Source organism: Abramis brama (assembly GCF_963993115.1).
Source record: "Abramis brama genome assembly, chromosome: 22".
In the NCBI taxonomy this organism is placed as follows: domain Eukaryota; kingdom Metazoa; phylum Chordata; class Actinopteri; order Cypriniformes; family Leuciscidae; genus Abramis; species Abramis brama.
The window spans coordinates 22,514,469-22,540,153 of NC_139984.1; the positions used below are offsets into that span (position 1 = coordinate 22,514,469).

The 25,685-nt window shown below is 36.8% G+C and overlaps 1 protein-coding gene across 8 annotated transcripts in view; it reads left to right on the forward strand.

The window, feature by feature from the left end:
- The first annotated feature begins 129 nt into the window (after positions 1–129).
- dvl1a (dishevelled segment polarity protein 1a) overlaps positions 130–25,685 on the forward strand; it is a 37,441-nt gene continuing 11,885 nt past the window's right edge. For 4 of the 8 annotated variants that reach the window (XM_084099610.1, XM_084099617.1, XM_084099611.1 and 1 more), the window contains exons 1-5: positions 143–561; positions 10,456–10,525; positions 12,943–13,064; positions 20,375–20,493; positions 25,042–25,180. In XM_084099610.1, the coding sequence (XP_083955736.1) occupies positions 392–561; positions 10,456–10,525; positions 12,943–13,064; positions 20,375–20,493; positions 25,042–25,180 (620 nt within the window). In that variant the 5' untranslated portion in view covers positions 143–391. Of the gene's footprint in view, positions 562–10,455; positions 10,526–12,942; positions 13,065–20,374; positions 20,494–25,041; positions 25,181–25,685 lie in introns of all 8 variants that reach the window. The other 4 variants (XM_084099614.1, XM_084099612.1, XM_084099616.1 and 1 more) reach the window with 2 other exon arrangements.

Consider the following 25,685-nt stretch of genomic DNA (forward strand, 5'->3'; position numbering starts at 1 on the left):
AGCAGAGCCACAGCAGCTCAGTGGATTGACTGTCACGGACTCTGACTGCCGCTAGAGAGCAGCCTACCTCCACTAGAAACCTGAAATGGTAAAATATCCTGAACTCCAGCTCATAGGGATGTGAACCGTCCCTTCCTGTTTTACTGGCGATCAGAGAGAAACATTGACGCCGTGATAGAGACACGCAAGCTTCGAGAATGTCTGGAACCGCTCGCTCCGTCCAAGACCAGGATTTTTGTTTGCCTACGTGAAACCGGCAACCAGCAATGTCGCCTTATAACGCATATATGACACTTGACGAGTTCTAGTCTACAAATATATTTTGTATCGCGCTGCTGCAACCCTTGCTCCTTCTTCTGTCAATGATTGTCCTACCCACATAAGCCTACTCATGGCGGAGACCAAAATTATATACCATATCGACGAAGAAGAAACCCCTTATTTAGTGAAACTGACGGTTTCTCCGGAAAAAGTCACGTTGGCGGATTTTAAAAATGTCCTTAATAACCGTCCGGTCAACAGTTATAAATTCTTTTTCAAATCTATGGATCAGGATTTCGGGTAAGTAGGTGGAATTATGATTCGCTCATATTGTTGTGTGTATTCGTAGCCTTTTCAACAACCACGATCACACCCATCATCGACACAGGATTATGGCAGCCACGCTGTCAAACCTGGAAAGCGTTTAGAACGTTTGGTTTTTCGTTGTGACGTTGTTACATTGTTACATTGTTGCTGCTGGCACCTGCTTTGAACCCGTGTTCTAAAGTGCGCGTTCCTGCGCGGGTGCGTGTGCTCGACTCAGAAGTCAGAACCCACCACCACTGTGGCAAGCCGTCATAGCATTTATGTGCCCTTCTAGTGGAGTCGGAAATATCGTAATTTCGAGTTTCGATCACAGGATGACAAAGTGAAGTTGTATTTACAAGTGGAAAACTCTGAATTACATGATACACGAGCTGCTGAGTTGACACATGGCAGGAATATTGATCAACAATATAAATAACATGATGTATGAAATCTATGGATCTTATGGATCAGTGAGCAGAAAGAAAGTCTTTAGTGAATGGTGTAAAGTTAATCACCCAACCTTCACATGTTTCATTATGTACAAAAAACAGTTGTGATACTATGAAAGAAATTAAAATCATTAATTTTGACTGAGGTGTAGTTATTTGGCTTTACTTTTCACAGTATAATTCTTTGTGCACTTGAAGGCCGCATCCTTACTACAGCCTTTTCATTGTTAAAAGTACTTATTTAATTACTAGTAAGTAATCCAATGTTCGTATCCGGCCGCCTATTGCCAAACTGTTCTACTATCACATATCAGATCGGAAAAGGGATTTATTTTCAATAATGAAGAAAATATTTGCAAAGTTGTACTAAAGTGTCTAACTTGTGTTTAATAATAAAGTGTTTATTGGTTAGGGTTAGGTGTTGGGAGGGCTTTATTGACCCAATAAAGCGGCATCCATTTAATAATTTTAATAAATATAATAATTTACACTCTGTTATTATTGCATACGTTTAATGTACAACAACACTGAGGTGCAAATAGTATCTGCCACTATTTATAAGTATAAATAGCATCTAAGTAACTACTATTTACACTTATTGCAAAGAAAATACTGCTATTTTTACAGTGTAAATATAATCTAGTTGCTATTTACATAAGATGACTAGTAGCAAAATGGCCTATTAATATTTGAATGTCACAGTTGAAGTACTTGTATCTAGCTATTAGTGAAATTGAAAAATATACCAGTCACTATTTGTATACTTACCAGTGATTTTAAAATAAGTACTAGTAACATAATAAATACTAGTTAGTTTTAATGAATAAATGTTAAATCGCTTGCCACAGCACCACACATGCACTGCAACAGAGCTAATTTTGTCAACTCCAGTCGCATGCTTGGAGTTGTCCACATGGTGCAAGTATATCATGGTGTTTTCCTAATACAGTGTCTTGTGATGTAACTCCTTTTGACAGTGACTTGTGCTCTGGTTTCTCTCGAGTTTGAATCTTTTTAAGTTAAGGCCTGGCCATCAGAGGCATCGCCATAGAAAATCTGAACATGACATGACAAAGTCAGTCTGATCTTTTAAAGGTGACAGCTCCTTTTATGACTAAAACAAACACACTCATATCACCCAGAGGGGAGAATTACGTTAATTAAAATGACTGCCATGTTAGACAGGTATGTGTGTTCATACACTGACCAGTGTTGACCAGATCAAAGGAAGACATCAAACATAATCTTGAAATCCACTGAACATCTCACAGGTCCTAATTTGTTCAGACTGCAAACTCATTAGTATAGCAGAATTTCAGTCATTTTCTGTCACTTCAAAATCACCACTAATAGACTGCGGTTAATTGAGGGGAAGTGAGAGACTGCAGTGAACCCACGGCTGCAAGGCATAACTGTCACTTTCTAATTTGTCAGTGTCACCCAACATGCATATGGATTAGTTGCCTAAATGGCAAACAGGCTGCAGATAAAACGAGCAGCTGTCATTTCAGCTTTCTATTATTCTGTAGTTGTTAAACATTGTTCATTTTGAAACCGAGTCAGATTTGAGAAGTGTTCATATTCGTTTACAATAGGTCAACTATGTTTTGAGTTCTATTTGAGTTATATTCTAACATTATTGAAGCTGTAGTACAATTAAATAAGTTTATTCTAACAGAAATTATTATTTAACAGAAACAGTCTGTTATACATGTTACATGCTATTAAAGGAACACTCCACCGTTTTTTGAAATGGGGCTTATTCACCTTCTTTCCTACATTTAGATAGGTGGACAAATGCATTTTTGTCTCAGTGCATGCATTGTTTTAGTTTGACAGGGTTGGCGCTAGCTTAGCTTAGCATAATGAATGGAATCCTTTGTTGCCAGCTAGCATGTCCTGAGTAAAAGTGATAAAAAAATAAATAAAAAAACACTTAATTACTTCTTGTGGCCAGCGTATTCACAAGAAGTACAAATAGCGATGCAGATTAACACTAGGTGATTTCCTATGCAGATATTGACTTGGGACTACATTAGGGGGAAGCACAGGCGAAGCACTGCTACTTGGGGGCAGAGATATCACGCCCAAGTAGCAGTGCTTCGCCTGTGCTTCCCCCTAATATAGTCCTTAATATATAAGTCAATATCTGCCTAGGAAATCGCCTAGTGTTAATCTGCATCGCTATTTGTACTCGTTGTGAATACGCAGGCCACAAGAAGTAATTAGGTGGGTTTTTTTTATTTTTTATATCACTTTTACTCAGGACATGCTAGCTGGCAACAAAGGATTCCATTCATTATGCTAAGCTAAGCTAGCTCCAACCCTGTCAAACTAAAACAATGCATGCACTGAGACAAAAATGCATTTGCCCACCTATCTAAATGTAGGAAAGAAGGTGAATAAGCCCTATTTTCAAAAAAATTATAATAGCAATAGAAATACAAGTGCATAATTACAAGCAATTACTTTCTTAGTAGATACAAACACAAATTCTGGGTGGCATTTGAGGTTTTTTTTTAATTATGGTTGCTGCTGGTATCTATATAGTACCTACATTTTTATAGTCTTCTAGCTGAGTATGTTGAGTTACTTGATGAGTTACTTTTAAATGATTTTTCTTAAGTCAGTTGAACTGAATAAAGGCCTGTTCACACCATGAAAAATAACTATTACGATAACTATATTAGCGTCCACCACACCAATACATGATAAAGTTCTATTTATTATAAGTAATGTCTGTTGCTTTAAATGCTAGAGGTCTTTAAAATCAGGTGAATTCTGATTTGCCAATGTTTTTATTGTTCATCAGCTGGAAAAATCAGAAAAAACTGTGGTTCCAACAATGTTTTGTTATCATTAAGGCTAGTGTAAAACATTGCAACAATCATTGCACATTTTTGTGTTTATTTTAAATGATTCATTGCTGCCCAAAAAAGGTTTGTTTTTATAACTCCTTCTGAAATGACTAGATAGGCATAATGTTAACCAGTAGCCAAACAGCTGTGTATCATTATTTTAGCAAACATTTGGTTTGGTTTCATTCAATAACATCTACTTATCACGATCCAATCATCTATTTATCACGATCCAAGTTCCGCCCTACATTTTTCTTCTCCCTGAATATCCTGTTTTGTTCAAAAATACATCACATTATGAAAGTAAAAAGGTTTGCGAATGGTATTACCTGTGTATTTTAAAGAGTGTTCAGCTGTAATATCTGCTTAATATGTAATGTCATGGATGGATAAATAGATGGATTTGATCTAGGCTTCGCATGTCATGTTATAAGGCGTATCTCCAGATTCTGGATCCCTTATTTAGGTTCAGAGATGACTGTCTCATTTGATCTTAAAAGACACAGACAAACAGGCACAGATGTTTAGTGATGTGTCTTGGATGGAGATGTTCCGGTCCAGTAGAGAATGTGGTTATTTGTCACAATTTGAATTGAAGGCCTCTTTAATCCTACATGGCTGAGGCTATTGAGCTTCCACCTTCATCAGACGCATCCCTTATTCACCACAACGCATGATGTTGGTGTGCTAGCATGACCTTCCAAAAAACTTGCTTTTCCTGTTAACATAGGATAGTTTACTAACAGTGTTGCTTTCCTGTCACACCTAGCACTGAGCGCTCAGTTGGCCCTGGTGACTGTGAAGCAGATTGCGAGAACAAACAACGCTTGACCTTCAAAACCTGACTGCTAGTTGTGCTTAGCTACTTTATGTTAAAATGTGGAGTAGAAAACTTGGGCCTACACACTAAAAAGCAAATTGGAACAGTTTTCACTCAGAAATTTATAGGAAATTTCACAAATAATTACAGCAAGTAACTTGAAATTAAACATGAAATTTCAAGGTAAAACTTGAAATTTCTTGTAAAACCTATTCCAAACATTTTTGTCAGTGCAAATAGGATGCTTTGAGTTTCAGCATGCCGACTACAAACTTGGTTCTGGACACATTTCAGAACCATAAATGCATCCCAGCGGGAGTTGATTTATTTTGTGTGCAGCTAAATGCGGCAAACATTATTTTTAGACAGCCTTGCATTGTTCATTCTTCAACCATTCACGAAGCAGGAAGAAATGCAACCAGTACAAGTCTTGTGAGATCTCAAATGCACAAAAGATGGTCTTAGGCCTCTGTAATGTGGGCTAGTGAACATTTACATTCACAGATCAGCGATGAGATGAACCTAAGAACTCTGGGATGGTGTAGAGACACACCCCTTATTATCACATCATAACTAGCCCAACAGCGTCCAACATAAACATCGATAATCCCACTATTACTGCCATAGATCCCCACTGTGTGTGTCCTCCATAATAATAAACAACATTCTGCTGCTTCTGATAATAACTTCTGATATTATCCACCACAGTCTGTTAATACCCCTGTAAACCTTTGCTCAAAGCTTTGAGGGCAGACCCCCTAAACACCATCTCTCTGAGGGCCGATTTGTGCCATTTACCTCTGCTGCGCTGCTGCCGCTGCGTGTGATTGTTGGATAACATAATCTTAAATGAATCTGATGTGTGTAACAAGATATCAGTGGAGCGTATGAATGAAGACTGGGAATAATGCTCCAGATGGATTTCCTTTGCTTTTAAGTACCCTTAGTACACGTTGCATGCAAAGCTCTTGTGTTTTAACTAATGGTTACCTGGTAATGGATTCTTTGGTGTCAGGCCAGGTTGATGTATTATTTATCAGACCCCCATTGACTTCACAGAAAGATTTCTGTGTTTAATTTTTAAAGCGCTGCTGTCGCGTGTGTTGTGCGGAAGGATGTGTTTGGCGTTTGACTGGAAGTGATATATCACTCTGTACTTAACGGCTTGTAGGTGAATAATCTCATGGTCTCATTCACTGAATGATTGTCGGGCATTAATCGGACTGGGTTGGCTCGCGTCTCAGCCCTGATAATTTGTTACAGGATCGCACTGAGCTGGGCCACAGTCAACACAGGAAATCCCTGAAGTAGATAAATGATATCATGACCATGTGGTTGCTATCAGAAAAGCCCTAGATTTCTGAATGAGGGCATGTGCATGCATGGTCATATATTGATTTTCGTCTGCTAGCTCTCACTAGGATGATGTCATCAATTGTGTTTGCATCTCATTTGCTCTTTTTAGGAAGGCTAATTGGGCTATGAAACATGAATTGTGCTAGGGCTGCACAATATATAGTTTTAGCATTGATATCGCCATGTGCGCATCCATGATAGTCACATTCAAAGGCATTATTTTTGGTTTGAACATTTGGGGGGGTTGAAGTGTGAACCGTTCAGTGGGGTCTCTCTCGGGGCATGCTTCCTCATGAGATTTATTTGTTTGCTTGTTTGTTTGTATTTATTTTTGCAAAATGGTCTTTTGTGGTATCATCCACACATGCATTGATAACATAACTGCAATAAAGTAATAGCCTAGCCCTAGTTAACAATTTCTTGTTTACATAGGATATGATGTATTTGTGCTTAAACGGACACATACACACAAAAATTGTGTCAAAATGCCCGTCTCGTCTCGCCGAGTATCTTCGTAAACACAGTTGCTTATGGCTTATGTGAACATAAACAATTGAGAAAGAAAACGGATGCGTATCTTTATATTGGATCCGTACATTCAGTCTTTTAGTGACAGCAGCCTAATATTCCTGCTGCTGTCTGTGCCATTAATGTTAATCAAACAACAGTATACAAAGAGGAAATCACTTTTGTAGCTTTAACAAATATGAATTATATTTAATTAATACAGTGAAGACTGTAGTGGTACTTTATGTTTGTTTATGTTTATTATTCAATTTCTGAACCTGAATACTGTTAGACTTACCTGAAAAACATAAAGAACTGTTTATTATATTTATATCTTTGTTCTATTGTATTTATCTATATTTCTAATTTGTTTATTATTTTCTATGCAGATTCACTGTCCTACAAAATCACCCCAATCATTCTAGAATGATTAATTCTTTCTTTCCAAATAGAGCTATTCAAGTCATCAGGTGATTTTTTTTATAACGCAATATTTGTCGCATTTGTAAAAAAAAAAATCTATGTTTGTAAAATATAACCTTTTTTTCCCTATATCGTGCAGCCCTAAATTGTACCTTAAATTGTACCTTTTTGAGGAGAGTTTGTTTCTTTTACTATTTTATTTTATTTTATTTTTATTTTTACTATTATAATATTTAATATATTTTTTATATGTTAAATTTTCTTTTCAGTTGAAGTTTTAGAAATTTGATGTGCTTTTGTCATTTTTATTAGTTTTTGTTTTTCTGATATTTCTGCTTGTTTAATATTTTCTTTACTACATACACCTTAGTAACTACTAAGCAATGCTCTGGCAACCATTTAGCATACTAGCATGAGCTAGAACTACTCACATTTCCTTCAGATAATGCAAATCTTGTATTAGTTTTATTCTGATTCTTAATATTTAATTGCTTGCTTAAAGGGATAGTTCACTCCCAAATTAATATGTAGTCATCATTTAATCACCCTCATGTTTTTCCAAACCTGTATGACATTCTTCTGTCCACCGATTAAAAAAAAAAAAAAAGTCCATAAAATTGATTGCAGTGGAGTCCATCCCAAAGAACATTGGCTTTTCATTGCATGGACAAAAAAAGCTAAATCTTTTGTCTAGAAGAAGTAAGTCATACAGGTTTGGAAAAACATGAGGGTGAGCAAATAATGACTGATTTTTAATGTTTGAGAGAACTGTCCTTATAAGAAACTTTGCTAGATAGCTTCAAATTTTTTTATGTGTTAAGACAATATTATTACCGGTACTCCAAAGAACAGCTTTGTACTCCAGTGTACAGGCGTTACCTTCCCTCACAAGTTTGGACAGACCACACTTCCTTATGGCCACCCCCACGGTCCTCGCTGTATGTTGCTGTATATTGTAAAGACCTCTTGAGAGGACACAAACACTTCCTACCCATGACTAGAGTTACACCCCAGTTTCCTGTGCTGGGCTCAGGACGCTCGGACAGGCTGTAGAAACTCTACTTGTTTTGTAACTCCTTCCACAAGACCATGTTATCATCATCCTTCAGTCCCATTCAACTCGCCTCCTCAGTCTCACAGCCGTGTGGGTCATGTGACCTGGAAGTTCTGGAGAAGCAGAGAGGAAGACGTTATAATTACGACAGACTTCTGGAATTTCTCAAGTCACAGCGCTTTAGGACTGCACAAAGTTGATATTTTTGTTATGGTTGAAATATAATTACTGATATTACATCTAGGCTACATTTATTCGTTTAGCAGATGCTTTAATACATTGGGGATATGAAGGAATGCTGCAACACAAGCACTAAAAGAGACATTAATGTGAGAAGTGATGTGGTACAAAGTTCTAAAATTGTTGGAAATCATTAGAAAATGACAAGCTGCTATGGATGTAGTAGTGGCAAAAAACCCAAAGATGCTATATTGGGATGTTCAGGCATGACATCAGTTAGTAGGCAAACACGGAGGGTGAATTTGTTCCCTGAGGAACATCGAATGGGTTTTTAGAGTGGCTGTGTTCGATTTATGATTAAAATAAGGTCTGTGGTTAATGTTACTCTGCAGACACTTTCCCGTTTTGTTCTACAACATAAATTACACAGTCATACCTCACAGTCATGCTTGACATTTGAAACATTTCTCAGATGTTTGTCTCAAAAGTCCCTATGAGAAATAGAAACAAATGAAACAATTGTTGGCATATTTGTTGTTTGGTATTTGAAGAATTTGATGAGAAATGTAGAAACGTGACTTTTGATTGCAGAAGCGGAGCTTTGAGATCTTACTGAAAATTGGGAACAGAGTAAAAAAAAAAAAAACAGAACCAAATGATTTTCATTATGGTGCTCACACTATATAGGATTTTTGAACAAATCTCTTGAATGAATGATTCATTTATATATCAAATACATTTTAACACTTGTTGCCACCTACTGGCATAACAATGTAATAGATACAATCTTTATTTAAAGCTTAACATTAGCTCTCTCTGGCTCAGCTGCAGCGTGAAAGTGCGGTATGATTGTAATTTCAAATGTTTAATAGATATAGCAAGAATCATCATTGTCATTCAAAAAAAAAGACCACGTGTGTGTTTAAATTGAGATTGCTCAAAAGTAATCTGAGACCAGGCCTGGGCGAACACTCTACTTCCACGACCCATGACTCTTATGATCCTGCCCTTTTTAGTAAACCAAAAGCATACAGCATGGCCAGTGTAGTCAGATTCTTGAACATATGACTCTTTTGAACCAGTTCTTTTTTTAGTGAACCAAACAAATGCAGCACAACCAATTATCTGATTCCTGAACAAAATAATATTTTGATCCGGCTCTTTTTAGTAAATCAAAAACACAGCGTTGCCTGTGTAGTCCGTTTCATGAACTAATGACTTTTATGAGTCGGCTTTCTTTAGTGAATCAGTCAGAGCAGTTGGTGAACTCGCAATGTAAGACTCACTTAATGAACCGCAAGTGACTATGTGTTGTACTTGTTGGCTTGTGAGAAATCAGTGTAATTTTAGTGGTTATTCATATGTGAATGTTTTATTTAATACAGGTATATTTAGAGTTAATTATTGGATTTTTCAGCATTACAAATATGTAATATAATATAGAATGTATTTTTTTTTTTTTTTTAAACAACTTTATTTCTGATTCATTATATCTTCTGTTGAAATTTGAATGATCTCATGGTCGTTTTACCAATACGGTCAAAGATATGTTGTGCATCCCTAGTAATCCTGCTTTGTCAGACTGCGAATCAAACCTTCCCTCTTTTTTTTTCCCCCCAAAAAAGACGTGGTTTTGTCAGTCTCATGTGGTTTGTGTGTATGTACTAGTCCTGCACACAGTGACAAGAGACCAGCAGGTGTGTGACTGCTGAACCTCGACGGGAAGGGTTAAAGGGTAACTGTGTGGTATTTATGTAGGGAATTTACAGCCTAGGATGGACACTCTGCTAACACACTCACTCACTCTATTAATAACCTCTTGTGCCCTGACACCTTTCACACATATAAATGTGCCCACACTTGAATATATATACAGTATATATATATACCCTCAATACTCATAAATGCGCACACATTTAAAAAAATATTAGATGTGCATGTATACTAGGCCACTCTATCGGTCCAGCAACAGCAGTTTTAGTAGGAAATCTGAAATGTGCATGAGGTACTAATGAGGCCCGTTAAAACGGAGTAGTTTTCAATAGAGTAGTCGGTCAACAGGGGCGTTCAGCATTCTCATCATGAGCAGCCAGCAGTTGAGAGCTAAGTGGAAAATTCCGCTGTTTGAGCGTGACATGCTTTCAGTATGCCTCAGCTTTTGCAAATAGACGTGAACTGATGTGCAATCCTGGGTGCTGGTCTCACAGAGTCCCTAACAGTTTGTGTTCTTTCCTGCAGAGTCGTCAAAGAAGAAATCTCTGATGATAACGCCAAGCTGCCCTGCTTCAACGGCAGAGTGGTGTCCTGGGTAAGTGAGATGAATGGTCCCCTCCTCTCTGTCTTGGATAGATTGTGACATTGCAAAATATAAATATATCAACCCTGCTGAAAAAAACCCCAGGCCTAAGGTGGTTTTAGTGGAGTTCTTTTTAGTGGTAATCCGATTCCTGTACAAATACTCATACTCTTATGAACTGGCAGTTTTTAGTGAATCAAAAACATACAACCCAATTAGTGTAGTTAGATTCCCAAACAAATTACTCCTCTTTACAGACTCTATTTGGTTAGTCAAAAACATACTGGACAACTTGTATGATTAGATTCCCAAACAGCTCATATATAAATATTCATCAACTCACACATCAGTTATGATAAACGGAAGCTCAAGCATGTTTGCTTGTCTTGCGAGAACCAATGAGGTTCATTCTCGTGTTATGCAGCAAGTTATTAAGAATAAAAGACTATATTAAATCTGTACATCATATAAAAGGATCGTGTCTCTTCTCTTCAGAAAATTTCATATTCAATTCATATGGATTAGTTTTACAATCTCTTTATGAACTTTTTGAAGCGCCAAAATTTTAGTTTTAGTTAATTTTAGACAGGAAGCTCTCAGATTGCATCAAAAAGATAATTTGTGTTCCGAAGATGAATGAAAATCTTACGGGTTTGGAACGACATGTGGGTGAATAATTAATGACAGAATTTTCATTTTTGGGTGAACTATCCATTTAAACCAAAAGCATGACCTGTGTAGTCTGATAAGTGAATGAATCCTATGAATTGGCTCTTATTTACGGAATCAAAAACATTCAGCATGGCCGGTGTAATTAGATTCTCAAAGAAAATCATTTTTTTCCTGAACTAAAAAGATCCTGAACTAATGAATCTTATGAACTGGTTTGTTTTAGTGAACCAAACAAAACACTGTGACCAGTGTATTCTGATTCTTGAACAAATGACTCTTATGAACTGGCTCTTTTTAGTGAATCAAAAACATATAGTACAACCAGTATAGTTATATTTCCAAACAAATCACACTTATAAACCATCTCTTTTTAGTCAAGCAAATAAATACAGCGTGGCCAGTGTAGTCTGATTCCTGAATGAATGGTTCTTATGAGTGGCTCTTTTTACTGAATCAAAAACATACAGACACATTTCAGCTGGCCAAGCTGGGAAACCAGATATAGGATTAGGACAACAATACAGGATTGTTTGAATATTTACCTTTGATAGTGACGGCAAAACCGAGGAATAATAATTAATCAGATTATCGGCTCTAAAACACACATATACACTATTATAAGCAGCTGTTATACCTGGGTGTTGGTTAAAGTTGGTGTGAGGTGCAAAATACAGGTTAGTGGACTCCAGCGAGCCTCCAGCTGCAGAGAGTTGCACAGACATGCTGAGATGCATGACATTGAGCTGTGCAGCACTAAAATATGTGCTTCATCGCCTGCTGAGTGTCCAAACACGGAGACCTTCAGTGTACTATATCACGATCACTGCTTTAATTACCATAGTGTACTGGATTTCTGCCATTCTCTAAAGTTTTATCATTGTTTTTTGTAGAGAATATAAACAATAGAGTGTGTTTTTTATGAGTAGCCTTAGGTATCCACATCTATCCTCCATTATTTGGATCATGAAAGCACTGTACTACATTTTAAGACCCCTTTTTGATTAAATGAAGAGGAGTCGGACCACTCATAAGCTGTTTTCGAAATCTCCCCCATACCCTCATTCACTATTCCCTAATTCAATCCACTAATATAGTCCACTTGAAGGAGTGAATGAAAACCAGTGAGGGAATTCGGACACTGAGTGCACCGGAAGGGCTGCCGTGTTTGCATAGTTTGTGCTTGCAGTTTAATAATCATTTTAAAACGTAGAAAACTGGCAGCTCCAGTAGTAAAGAAAACATTAATCTTGAACTCTATCATGGAAACTATGTACAACCCTTAATTGAACAATGTAATAATCGATTTACAAGGAATTTATACCTGTATGATATTACGCTGTACCCACATTGGACCAGTGGTTTGGAAAATGGATGGATGATTCAGCTGCAGGCGCTATCTTCTGGTCAGATTTAGGTATTCATTCAGTGCGACCCTCACTGTGCATTATGGGTACTCTCCAACCTGAAAAATAGTGTTTTTGTGTGTGATTTAAGCAAAGACTGGATGATTTATGATACCATTGTGGTCATTTTTTATTGCTGATTTGAAATATGTTGAAATAGCTGCCAGGACCTTTACCAGGAAGCCCGCCAAGTGAACTGACTTGCCTTTTTTCACACTCCTGTCTGCTCAAACAAATGCACTCTCTTCTCTTCCTTCTGCTGGTCTACTTATTTATGCAGGGCTAGTAGTTAGTCTAGAGAGTTTCTTCCTGAAGCCTTTGTGATTAATTGTGTGTGTGTGTGTTTGGCTGTAGTTGGTGTTGGCTGAAGGCACACACTCGGATGGGGGATCTCAGTGCACAGAGAGCCACAAAGAGCTACCACCACCCTTGGAGCGAACTGGAGGGATTGGAGATTCCAGACCCCCCTCTTTTCAGTGAGTTATGCCATGCAAATCATTTATCTGACAAATCATCATTTATTACTCACTTTTCAGGCCCATAGTACACCAGGTCTAATAAGAACACATCCCATTATAACTGTGAAACATGGGTTTGTGACAAATGGATGTATGACAAATAATGATGATGAAATGTATAAATCTAGTTCAAAGGGTCAAGTTCTTCATGTCAGCTTCATACTTAAAAAAAAAAAATGTTTATACGATTTTCAGCAACAAAAATAGGAACTGTCTGGATGATTAGGATGCATTACATTGATCAAAATTCTATTCATCAAAGAATTAATAATGAATCACTGTTTCCACAAAAATATTAAGCAGCACACTTGTTTTTGAGCACATTTCTGAAGGATTATGTGATACTGAAGACTGGAGTAAAGATGCTGAAGATTCAGTTTTGCAATCACAGAAATAAATTACATTTTAAAATATATTAAAATATAAAATAGTAATAATATTTCACAATATTACAGTTTTTAATGTATTTTTGATCAAATAAATGCAGTCTTGGTGAGGGTAAAAGACCTCTTTCAAAAACATTAAAGGGGTGGTATAATGCCCTTTTCATGTAAAATAAGTCTTTGATGTCCCCGGAGTGTGTATGTGAAGTTTTAGCTCAAAATACCCCACATATATTTTTATATAGCATGTTAAAATTGTCACTTTTTGAGGGAAAGCAAAAACACATCATTTTTGAGTCTTTCCCTTTAAATGAAAATGGGCTGCTGCTCCCGACACAGAGGGCGGAGCTTCAACAGCTTGTGTCCTTTTACCTCACACAGACATGCAAGGAAAATTTAAAAAACTTTTAGCCTTTTATGTTCAAACCGGAGTCAGACAAAGATGGAGAGACTCAAGAAGTGACATCATGTAGAATGCAACAGGACGTTTCTGTATGGTTAGTTGATGAATTTATGTAGCTTATGTGTAGTTATCTTCTAGTCATTAATTAGCATATTCTGTCTTGATAATCTATAAATCGCATTCCCGGGTGCGGGGTTTATGTAAATGTTAGGGTTAGTGATGTCACTAACCCCGGAGGAATGTTGTGTAGTCCCTACCAGTATGGCAAGCCATTTTAACATTTAACAGCTAGACTGGATATGTGTTGCAGATCTCTGTAATTCAGTTTTTCCTAGTCAAAAAGAACATTTCAGATATCCGCAACTACATTCTTCCTATCCATAATTGTCATTTCAGATATCCACAAAGACATTCTTCCTAGGACAAATGACGTCACTTTTGCCATTCATTTGTATGGGGTTTATCATTACAGATATCTACAATTCAGTTGCAGATATCCACTATGTGAATTACGGATATCTGCAATTGAATTGTAGATATCTTTAATTCTAGTTTGAGATATCTTCAATTTGATTCTGACTAGTCATAACTCCAGTTCAAGATATCTTTAATTCACCTCAATTCAAGATATCTACATGTTCTTTTTCAGATATCTTAAATTAAGTTTTGACTAGGCAAAATGACGTTGTAGATATCTCAAACTGGAGTTAGGGATAGTCATAATTTAATTGTAGATATCTATTATCAAGTTATAGATATCTTGAAATTAATTTTGATTAGAGATATCTGAAATTTGAGATATCTGTAACTTTCATTCTGCCTAGTCAAAATGTAATTACAGATATCTTGAATTAGAGTTTTGACTTGGCCAAATAACGTTGCAGATATCTGTATGCAAATTAGGCCCGCATCACACTTTAGGCGGGAGCAGAGCGTGTTGTTCAAATCATCAAATCACATAGCACCTGTTAACTGTTAACTTGTAATTAGCACTGATTAGCCCCATGTCGGAGCAACCAGAGGGCGAAGGAGTTTTTAATCGTCTTTTTAATGCTGTTAGATACTGTTTCAAACTGAAAAAATAAATAAATAAAAATAAGAATTAATCTGAACCAAGAACTTTTTTCCTCATCTAGGGAAGTTAATGTTATACTTCCATGGCAAGAATAGCATGCATGTCAGCATCTTTATTAAAGTGAATTAGTGTGAATCTCTTTCACGCATAAATCTTATGTCAACAATAACCTACATAATTTTAAGCATGATCATAAACATAGCATTGCAACATTTTATATTTTTTTTGTATATAAAATATTGTATATATTTTTTTTTTAATTTGTACATAAAAAACATTTTCTGGTGTTTTTTTCGATTACAGCCAACGCCATGACTGCTTCTTTCTTCTTCCATTCATAGAAATAAGGAAATGAACCCACTTCTTCTTTGATTATAGCGGGGAGGGGAAATTACTTATTTATGGATATCTAATATAGAGCAACGTCATGCACAATAATTTGCACTAGTCATAATGAAGTTTGAGATATCTTTAACTTTCATTCTGCCTAGTCAAAACTGAATTACAGATATCTGCAATTGTCATTTAAGATGTGTGACGAGTTGAATGTCGTTTTCAATGACATCATTGCAGATATCTGTAATTCAGTTTTGCCTAGTCAAAACTGAATTACAGAAATCTCTATCTGTCGTTTTGTCTAGTCACAGTTACGTTACAGATATCTTGAATGACAATTCCAACTATTCAAAATGTAATTACGACTAGTCAGAAAGACATTGTTGATATCTACAATGTTAACTCCGGATAGTCAAAATTAGCTTTTAAATGTGAAAAGGGCTTGCCATATACCAGCTGTTCGTCGTAGTCCTTAAAAAGCAATTTCTTTAAAGGTTCTCTAAGCGATGTTGTGTGACGTCACTTCTTGTTGACGTTCAAAGTATTGTCAAACAAAACGGAGGCTAGCTCGACCCTCCCTCCTCCTCATCCCGTCCCCTCCCCCTCCCTTCCGTGCTTCCTGAAACAGTCATGAACCATTTAGAAAAACCAAACTGGATTTAGCCACCTGTCCAGCAAAAACAGAGCCACCTGAATGTCGGATTGGAAGCCCTTCTGCCGGCGGAGTTCTCGCCACCTTTTGAACGCTTTTCCGATGTAAATTCGGGACTTCGCTCGTTCCTTCTCCTTTTCTTTGTTATTTGTTCATCGGAACGTCGTCTCTTTGGCCGTGTGTCGGCCATATCAAAATTCTCAAGAATATAAATTTTAACGTTAGTCGTTGTCTAGGACATCTCTCCTCTAGCTAACTTCCCTCTTCATGCTTCTCTCTCCTCCACTCCCCACACCCCCCTTCATGTGCACGCACACTAACCCCCCAACCCCCAACCCCAAATCATTCTTGTCGGTTATTGGCTGGAACACTGTTCGTTATGTTTCGTGGTCCAGGCTGGGCCAGTTTGTTTTCAAACCGGTAGACATGCAGCTAGCGGATAGTGAGATGTTTTTTCCTGTATGTGACAAAAAATGTTTTGGCCTAAAAAACGTGTGACATCGCTTAGAGCACCTTTAAAAGAAAATATCTCCCTTTGCTTTGAACTTTGAGCGTTGTAACTTTGCAGATGTTGTTTATGCTCAAACAGCAACATTACACAATAACTTTAATAAAGTTAGAAAAGTGAAATCATACTCAGCCACCCCTTAAGAGGTAACTTTTGGCCCTCTAGCTGTTAAAAAACAAAACTGCATGCATTTTGAGGAAGAACATTGTTTTGGTTGTGCTTTGGCTCAGTGTGACTGTGCTGTCATGCAGCCATACTTAAAATCTTCGGTAGGAATACACGTACCATTACACCCCTAGTGTCTGGACAGTTACATCTTTAAGGCATACAAGAAATAACAATACATTTTAATTTAGAAATTGAAAGCATGTCCAACATAGAAGTGTATACAAGTCATTGTATGATTTGCATATATGCATTATAAATGCATATGCATTGGGTTTTTGAATAACCAGACAAATACATCTGCAAACGTAGGCATGAACACACATTCTTGTACATCTATCTATGTGAGGACATTTATTGATACAATGCAATCTCTAGCTCCTTACTCTAACCCTACCCATCTCAACTAAGTGCCAAACCCATACCCTACCCTAAACATACCCTTAACTTCATTATAACTTTATCCCTAAAACCAAATATTGACCCTCAAACAGGCCTTTAAAGGGCTCTCAGAAAGTGAGGACTGGCCAAAATGTCCTCACGTTACTCTCTTTGTCCTCACTCCGATGGTCTAAAAATCAAACCGGTCCTCACAAAGATAGTTGTGAAACACACAACACACACACAAAAACACACACACTCTTGACAAGCATTACAAAACCACTGATTTGATTTGTTCTGAGTCCCTGACCACAGTCACAGCAGTAGCAGATGCATGTTATCCAGCTGGATGGAAAATATCATGCTTGTCCTTCCGGGAGCCACATGTGTGAATCCCAGCGCCTGTCTCTTAAGCTGTATTCTAATAGGACACAGGATTGCTTCACAAAGTTCAGTATGTTTGTTTGATTTGCCAGCATTCATGTGGTCAATGTATCAGTCATGTATCAATGCGTCCTTACATTCATATACATAGCCGCCCACATAATAATTCATGTTCTAATACCAATTATAGCCATTATTAAAGGAGTATAGTTCATGGCGAGTGGTGAAAATATACAGATAAACTGCAGCTTTACTACAAAAACAAAGTGTCCCATGTAGTATTTTGCATGTTAAGACAATAAAGTGGTTCTTATTCATTTAAGTGAAATAAACTGTCCAAACAAACCGATTCACTTAAACAAATCAGATCTGTTCCCTTGGGCCCTAAAAACACTCTTACATTGATTTGCTGTGAAAAAGGCTTAAGTGTTATGTTGTGCTTCTAAAGCAAACACACAGATTAAATATTCTCTTTTTTAGGTATTGAAGATGTTGAAGGGTAAATTTAGATCAACGTGCTACAGGGCAGTTTTGCAAGTCTTTCTTTGTAGTCTCTGCTGCACCTGTTCACTTTGTGAAAGTGCTGCGTTTTTTCTTTATCTAATGTTTGATTTTCAGACTTTTGTGTGTGTGTGTGTGTTTGTGTGTGTGTGTTCTCAGTTGTAGCCTTCTCACCCCACCAGAGAATTCTCACCACTTGTTTTCTGTAGTATCTTGCGCCATCTAGTGGCAGAACATGTAACGGTGAACCACAGACAGCTTCCTTTTCCTCATGTCAGTCCTTTTCTCCCAGCATCTCTCCAACAGACTACCAGACAATTTAGCTTGAAATAAATATGAATTCCCACTCACATGTTTCTCCCACAAGAAATCTCCCTCATTTCCATTATAAAAGCTTCACTGTAAGGCGCATCAGTAAGTAACCAAATGTTATCCCCTGCCTGCTCCCTTTGTGCTGTGCATTATTTATTGGTCCTGCTGAATGCAATTGGTAGGGTGAGGAGAGGATGTTTTCTACCGTCCCTTGAGCAGCTAATCCGGATTAGTGGACATTAAAAGCCGCATCTCTGTTGCCCCGCGGGCTCTGCAGGGTGACACAGCTGCCTCGGTCTCCCCCAGGACTGAACCGTCCGTCTGCCTACTGAAATACAACATACTCACTCAAAGAGTACAAGAAATGTGCATTAAATGCATCAAATGGTATTTTATACCAGTGTTCGATAAATAAAATAGATTTCAAACTGCTAAATTTGTTACATTTGGGAAGTTTTTCGTAAGCCATTGTAAATCAGGCTAAATTAAATTTGAATTGATTAATTGGGTTGAATTTTCTTTTACTTCACCTTTGGCGTCAACAACAAAACAAATTCCAAGGTATTTCTCTTCACTTTTTAAATTCTGAATCTATAACATTATGTATTTTACTGCTCTATATGATTATATTAATTTGACTTTTTATTATTTGGATTTAGCTTTGTTCTTTGCTCCTTTTTGCGATCAGCACAGACCTGCTGTGACCAAGTTTAAGATCACGTCCCGCCAGTTGAGATCCACTGCTTAAATGCAGGTTTTTGTTGAGCTGATTCATGTTCTTTTGGCGAAACATTACCATATTGGTGAAATAACAGGCTCCATCCAGCAGAGAGAGACATTAGCACACTGCTTTGCGTTTGAGATAATTTTGCTTAAGGGGCGGGACTTGTCATTTTGGCATGTGCATGTAAATGAATAAGCTTGAGTAGATACAATTTCTAGAAGCAGGTGGAAATGGATGAAAAATGACTCAAAATCATTCATGGCTTATTCATTTGCTTGGTTAAAACTATTTCCCCCTGAATATCTTTATATTCCGAAGATAATGTTTTTTTTACTCTAATGTAAACAGGTAGGTTTAAATATGTTTTAGCAGAGCTCAACAGCCTGGATATTCACAAGCCGTATAGATAACTTTGTTGTATATTCTTTTTGGGGTGATAATAATATAGTATAGAAACAGATTTAAAAGCAGAGTAAAATGGGAAAACTTAAACATTTGTGAATCTTAATAAGGTGTCAATGCATTTAAATTAAGTAGGCTACACTGCTTTTACACAAAACTACAACTTAAGCTGAGTAAATATATGTCTGGCAAAATTTACTAGAGAAAAGACTCTAAACTGGATACAAAAAATACCGTGGGGAATTCATTAAGAATTACTCAGAAGCTGACAGTGCTGTTATATCTATTTGCATTGTTTTAGTGCTCAATTTATTTAAAGAATTATGCAAAACGGGTTACAGTAATAATGTGCCCATAAAATCAAATAAAATTTCACTACCTATTTTCTGTAGGAAGCTGTAGTTTATATCTATTTGTGTTTTGCATTTAGCGGCTGCTGTTATCCAAAATGACTTGCATTGCATTCAAGGTTGCATTCATTCATTTCTTGGAAATTGAACCCATGATCTTGGGTGCAGGTTTTCGTGCTGAAATACAAAAATGACCAGCATTTATCTCGTGTTTTATCACGCATTAGCATCTTTGTGTGTGCTCAGTGTCTCAGCAAGCTGTTCTCACCAACCTTAGGTTTCTTTTCTGCCCTGAGCAAAAGCATTCCACCCTCTCTGCTAGAATATCTGGCCTTTGGCAAATCCGCATACACTTATCCATTTACCCCCAACAACCTGCTCTTCTGGGGCCCAACCACAGCCCTGCAGGATTTTAGACTCCTTGGCTGCAGTTCATCCCAGCTGGACCTAAACGCTCTACATTCTCAGCTTTGAATAACTAGTGATAGCTGCTGAAAATGCATGGCTGTAAATCATATAACCCTAAACAATGAAATATCTGTTAGTGGTGAAATTGTATGGTAATCATAATTTTAGAATGTTTCTTAGAACATTTTCTCCTCTTTTGTGACCAAGTGTATTGTGACTCAGCATAATAGAGATGGTCTCGAGGCCATATAATGAAGACCTTTCTGTTTGTGTGTGTGCACTAGTGCCAATGCAGTGAGTAGTCGGGATGGATTGGACACAGAGACGGGCACAGAGTCTCTCCAGAGCCAGCGGAGAGAACGGGAGAGGCAGAGAGCTCACAGGAGGCTGCGAGAAAGTGAGTGTGAGTGACTTTAAACAATACTCAGCAAAACAGACCCGTTCTTACACTATACACAGCACATATCATGTGCCAGGAATCTAATTATGCCATAGAATCAGAAAACATATGATACATAAGACATTATTTGGAAAGGCAGTTATTGCCACAGGTGTTTTCCCCAGGTGATGGATGTCTGGCAGGTGAATGAAATATCCTAAGGACAGACACGTGATACAAAAAAACAGCTTTTGAGCTGGTAAATGTGATGTTGTTTTAGGGCAGTCAGAGTGTGCCTTTTCTAGTTTGGAAAGGTTTTTATAGTGCAAATAGTGTCAAAATTTCGATATATGTATATATAATGCGTTTTTCTAATACAGCGATACATCAGAAAGACAGAGGTGGAGAGAGGCCAAACATGACATCCTCATGACAAAGGGAAAAGGAAAAAACAAACATAAAATGAAATAAATGTACTCTTCTTCTTCTTTTTTTTTTTCTTTTTTTATACACTAATACTACCGTTCAAAAGTTTAGGATTAGTAATATTTTTATGTTTTTGATAGAAGTCTCTTGTACTCAAGGCTGCATTTATTTGAACAAAAAAACAGTAAAAACAACATCACTGTGAAATATTATTACAATTTAAATTAGTTGAAATTAGCAGAATTTTCAGCAGCCTTTGCTCCAGTCATCAGTGTCACATGAGTCTTCTGAAATCATTTGAGTATGCTGATTTTTTTTCAAGAACAAAATTATCTAAAATGCTGATTTGGTGCCCAAGAAAGATAGTTTTTGTGGAAACTAGTTTTTCTCAGGATTCAGTGATGCATAGAAAGTTCAAAAGAACAGCATTTTGTAGTGATGTAAAGTGACATTTTAATATCATTTTATAATTATAATTTTAATAGTTTCAGAAAGAAAGAAAGACATGAGGGTGAATAAATGATGACATAATTTCCCCTTTAACTTTGAGGTTGTCACATGGTGTTGCAGGATGTAGTTGCTTTCCTAAGGAATTTTCCCTGGAATGACCCTGTTTTTTGGTTGTTTCCTGGAAGTTTGCTTGTTTTAAACCAGTAATTTACAGAAAGTTTATTTTTGTTAGTTTACATGCTGAGCTCAGGGTAAAGAGAGGCGTGAAATCTGTTTTTTGCAGCGAAAAAATATTCTGTCATCAACAAAGAATGTTCTTAGAGGTTCTGTGAAAAGGTATGTGTGTGTTGTTGTCAGTAGATTTTAAGGTGAGAAAGTCCCACCTGAGTCTAGAATGTCTACATTGTTGAAGTCGGAGTTTCTTAATGCCTCTTACTGTATGGAAATAAGATACAAGATTGCTTCCTTCTCACAACTTTTCTGATGCAGTTGGGAAATCACACCATTCCTCCAGTTTTGTTCACTGGAATCATTCCATGTTGCTCTTCCATTTCTTCTGCTGGTTGCACCTCATGAGTGCCAAGTTCATTTATTAGTACAGCAACACCGTCAGAAACGAGAAACAGATGGAGGCATTTGTGTACTTGCTGAAGATACTGATGATTTATGGAAATTCGTTGAACCTCTGTGTTTACGACTATCTGTTAGAGACATCATGTTACCTGATGTTTCTTCTTTGCAGACAGCATTGGTAGATTGTTACCAGATAGGAAGTGCTACTTTGTTTGTAGTGTCATTGCTTTTGGTTAGTTACTCCTTAACACTGATATAAATGTTGTGATCCACACTGTGCTTGTGTTTTTAGTTCCTCTTTGAAGTCAAGGATCTATTCATTTAGCTTGTGTATGTCTGGAGCAGTCTTGTAGCTGTGTGGTTTATCTCTGGAGTGTTTGTATGTAGAGCACATGAGAAATGTGTCAGGTCAGCTCCCCTTTTATTCTCCTCCAGAAATAGTTGTGCATACTAGAGCTGTTAAACCCAGAAAACTGCCATGATAGTGTTCAGTCACTTAAGGATTCCAGCTATATATGTGTGTGTGTGTGTGTGCGTGTGTGTGTGTCGGGATTCTTTGATGAATAGACAGTTCAAAAGATATCTTTTGTAACATTATAAATGACTTTAATACCACTTTCTGATTTCTTGAGCAACAAATCAGCATATTAGAATGATTTCTGAAGGATCATGTGACACTGAAGACTGGAGTAATGATGCTGAAAATTCAGTGTTGCCATCACAGGAATAAATAAAATTTTAAAATATATTCAAATAAATAGTTTTTACAGTATTTCCGATCAAATACATACAGCCTTGGTGACCATACTTCAAAAACATAAAAACTATTTTACATGTATGCATTATATATTTTTGTTATACATGCATCTGTAATAATTTATTTATTTATTTAACTGGTAAGAGATTGCACAAATGCACACATTCCTTCCTCTGATCCAATTATTTTCATTGATTATTTTTCATTTTATTAATTAGTTGTTGCAGCTCAAATCACTGTGCATTTTTATTTAGCTCTTACTTTAGAAAAGCAGATTCTCCTTTTCATTAGAACATCAACAAATTAAAAATTGTGATGTCTTTTGCACTGCTTATTCCCAGGCTGTCCTAGTGCTGACCTCTGCTGGGTGTGATTGCATGAAAAATGTGTTTGGTTGTTAGGAACGCCAGACAGGTGTGTGCCCTAGGGGCAGGAGGAGTGTGAGAGGAGATCTCTTTTCTAGCCTCAGGCCCTTTTCTGTTAACCATGCTGAGTTTCCAATATTCAGTTTCAATGTGTTCATTTTGTGGTTATGTTGATTTTTCTTGGGTTTGGCTCGTCTTTAGGTTAAGCAACCTTTCATGAACTTATCGTTTTGTGTTGTTTTGCTGTCAACATGAATCCTCAACAAAATGACAGATTCTCTTTGCACACAACATTGCCAATGAATCATCAGTTATCAGCGGCAGCAGTGGCCAGAGGCTTAAATCTGAGTAACGTATACTGCACCTTCGCTCAGGGCCAGATCATTTCCCCGTTCCATTGGAAACTGATGCGCACGTATTTGATAGACAGTTGAGTACCCGCGTAAAGGAGGTTACGTTTCATTGAGTGCTAGAAATGCTGCAAGCTAATGAGAGGTGCTGCACTGTAATGAGAGCTGTGCAGCAGCGGAGGTAAGACAAATGTGTCTCTCTGATACCAAGATTATTCCTAAAATATATTTTTAGTTTAAGATTAATTGCATGATTTTATCATAAAAAATCTTATTTTTTAATTGATTTCCAAGACCACCTATAATTACTTATGTTTTATGCAAAAGAAAAAGTTAGTTATGTTGTTCAAAAACTCTCTATTGTGCTCTATTAACTAAAGTTTATATATATATATATATACATATACATATACATATACATATATATATATATATATATATATATATATATATATATATATATATATATATATATATATATATATATATATATAGATGAGACATAAAGACATAAGATTATATTATCTTAATCTAATGAGAATAATTTATACATAATTATTCATAAATAATAGTATGTTCATATAAATTAATTAATATTATTTTTTATTTGAAATGTGTATCTTTTATAAATCTTACCATATTAAAGATGTTCACTTAAGATTTCTAATAATTTCCTGATCAGTAGTATTATGTAATTCTCAAGAGTGGACACACTGTCACACCCAAACACTAGAAACTAGTTTTATGTTCAGGATTAAATGCAAAAATAAAAAGGCTTTAGTCTTTTTGCTGCCTGTTTTTGATTTTAGTATGAATATACTGGTCACTTACATTTAATAATATGCGCTTTACAGGCATAAGTTGATCTCCTGAAGCCAGATGTAGAGGGATAATTTCCACATCTGGAGCGACTGCATCTTTGTCTTCCACTGTCTCTATTTTTCCGGTTGTCGGCCGCACACTAAGTGAACCTAAAAGGACTCCGGAGAGGCTATGAATGCATTACCCACCTGTGGATGATCCACTCTGATAAAGAGCTCCTGATAGGCTGTTTCACACAGCTGCAGGCACCCTTAATCGCTGAGGTGATACAATTGTCCTGTGAACTCACACATGGCAGAGGAATGAAAAAGCTTCCTCTGTATGCGAACAGTGACGTGGTTGGCTAAAATAGCCGTGACTGATTTGTGTGTTTGAGTGGCTATGTGGAGAGTAATGGTCTGAAATGGGCACCTCTGCAATACTGGAATGCTTTGGTCGCACTCGGGGTCCACAGCGGTCTTATCGTTTGGTCAGACCTTTTCAGCGCATCAGATGTCACCCAGAGACGCAACTTCGTCCCTGTCTCTGTACGTATAGGCTAACCCAGCCATATTGTTAGATTGACGTGACAGATTCTAAAAGCCTTCTGGATAAAGCACATTTGAGTAATATGATTGCACATTTTACATTCATTTAAATGCACCAGAGGGCAGGATTCAATTTCTTTTTAAACAATGACTGTCCTTATTAGTCCATTAGCATTCACTGTCTAATCGACTTTGCTGTCTAGAGCCTCTTTCAGAATGATGTACTGTATTCTGTCTTTTATGTGCTGTCATGCTGTTGATTTCCTCTGCTTTTAAACAATGTCTTATTTGTTTCTTCTCAGTTCCTCGCGTGAACGGTCACTCGAAATCGGAGCGCGTGAATCGTGACTCCGCTCTTGGCTATGACAGTGCATCCGTGATAAGCAGTGAGCTGGAATCCAGCTCATTTATCGACAGCGAAGAGGATGAGGATGCCAGCAGGTCAGACATCCCCCAGTGTTTCATTTCCCTGAAAAAAATGATTGGCTCAGAGTGCATGATTCATTTCCTTTTAAACAATGACTGTCCTTATTTGCCCATTGGCATGATAACATTTCAATCTAATTTGTGTTGCTGGCCGAAATTTTTTATATGAATGTAATGTTTAAAATGAAAAATGAAGTATGGTTTGTCAGTTGATTTCAATTTTGATCGATTTAATAATTTTTCGTATTTTTTTCCATAATTAATACATTTGTGGCCTGCACTATTTTGTCTTGATAAAATAAAATAAAACACTAAAAACAAAAAAATAATTGTTTTAAATGCTACAAGTGAATTTAGGTATCACAACATAATAATGTACTGTATGAAGATGGATAATCATTTTAATATTTGATGAAGATTAACCTTTGTCAGTGTTATTAAATTATTAATGTTAAAAATGAACTTGAAGTAAGTGTTATGAATGAAAACATAACTAAAATCAGCCTAAATAAATTAAATT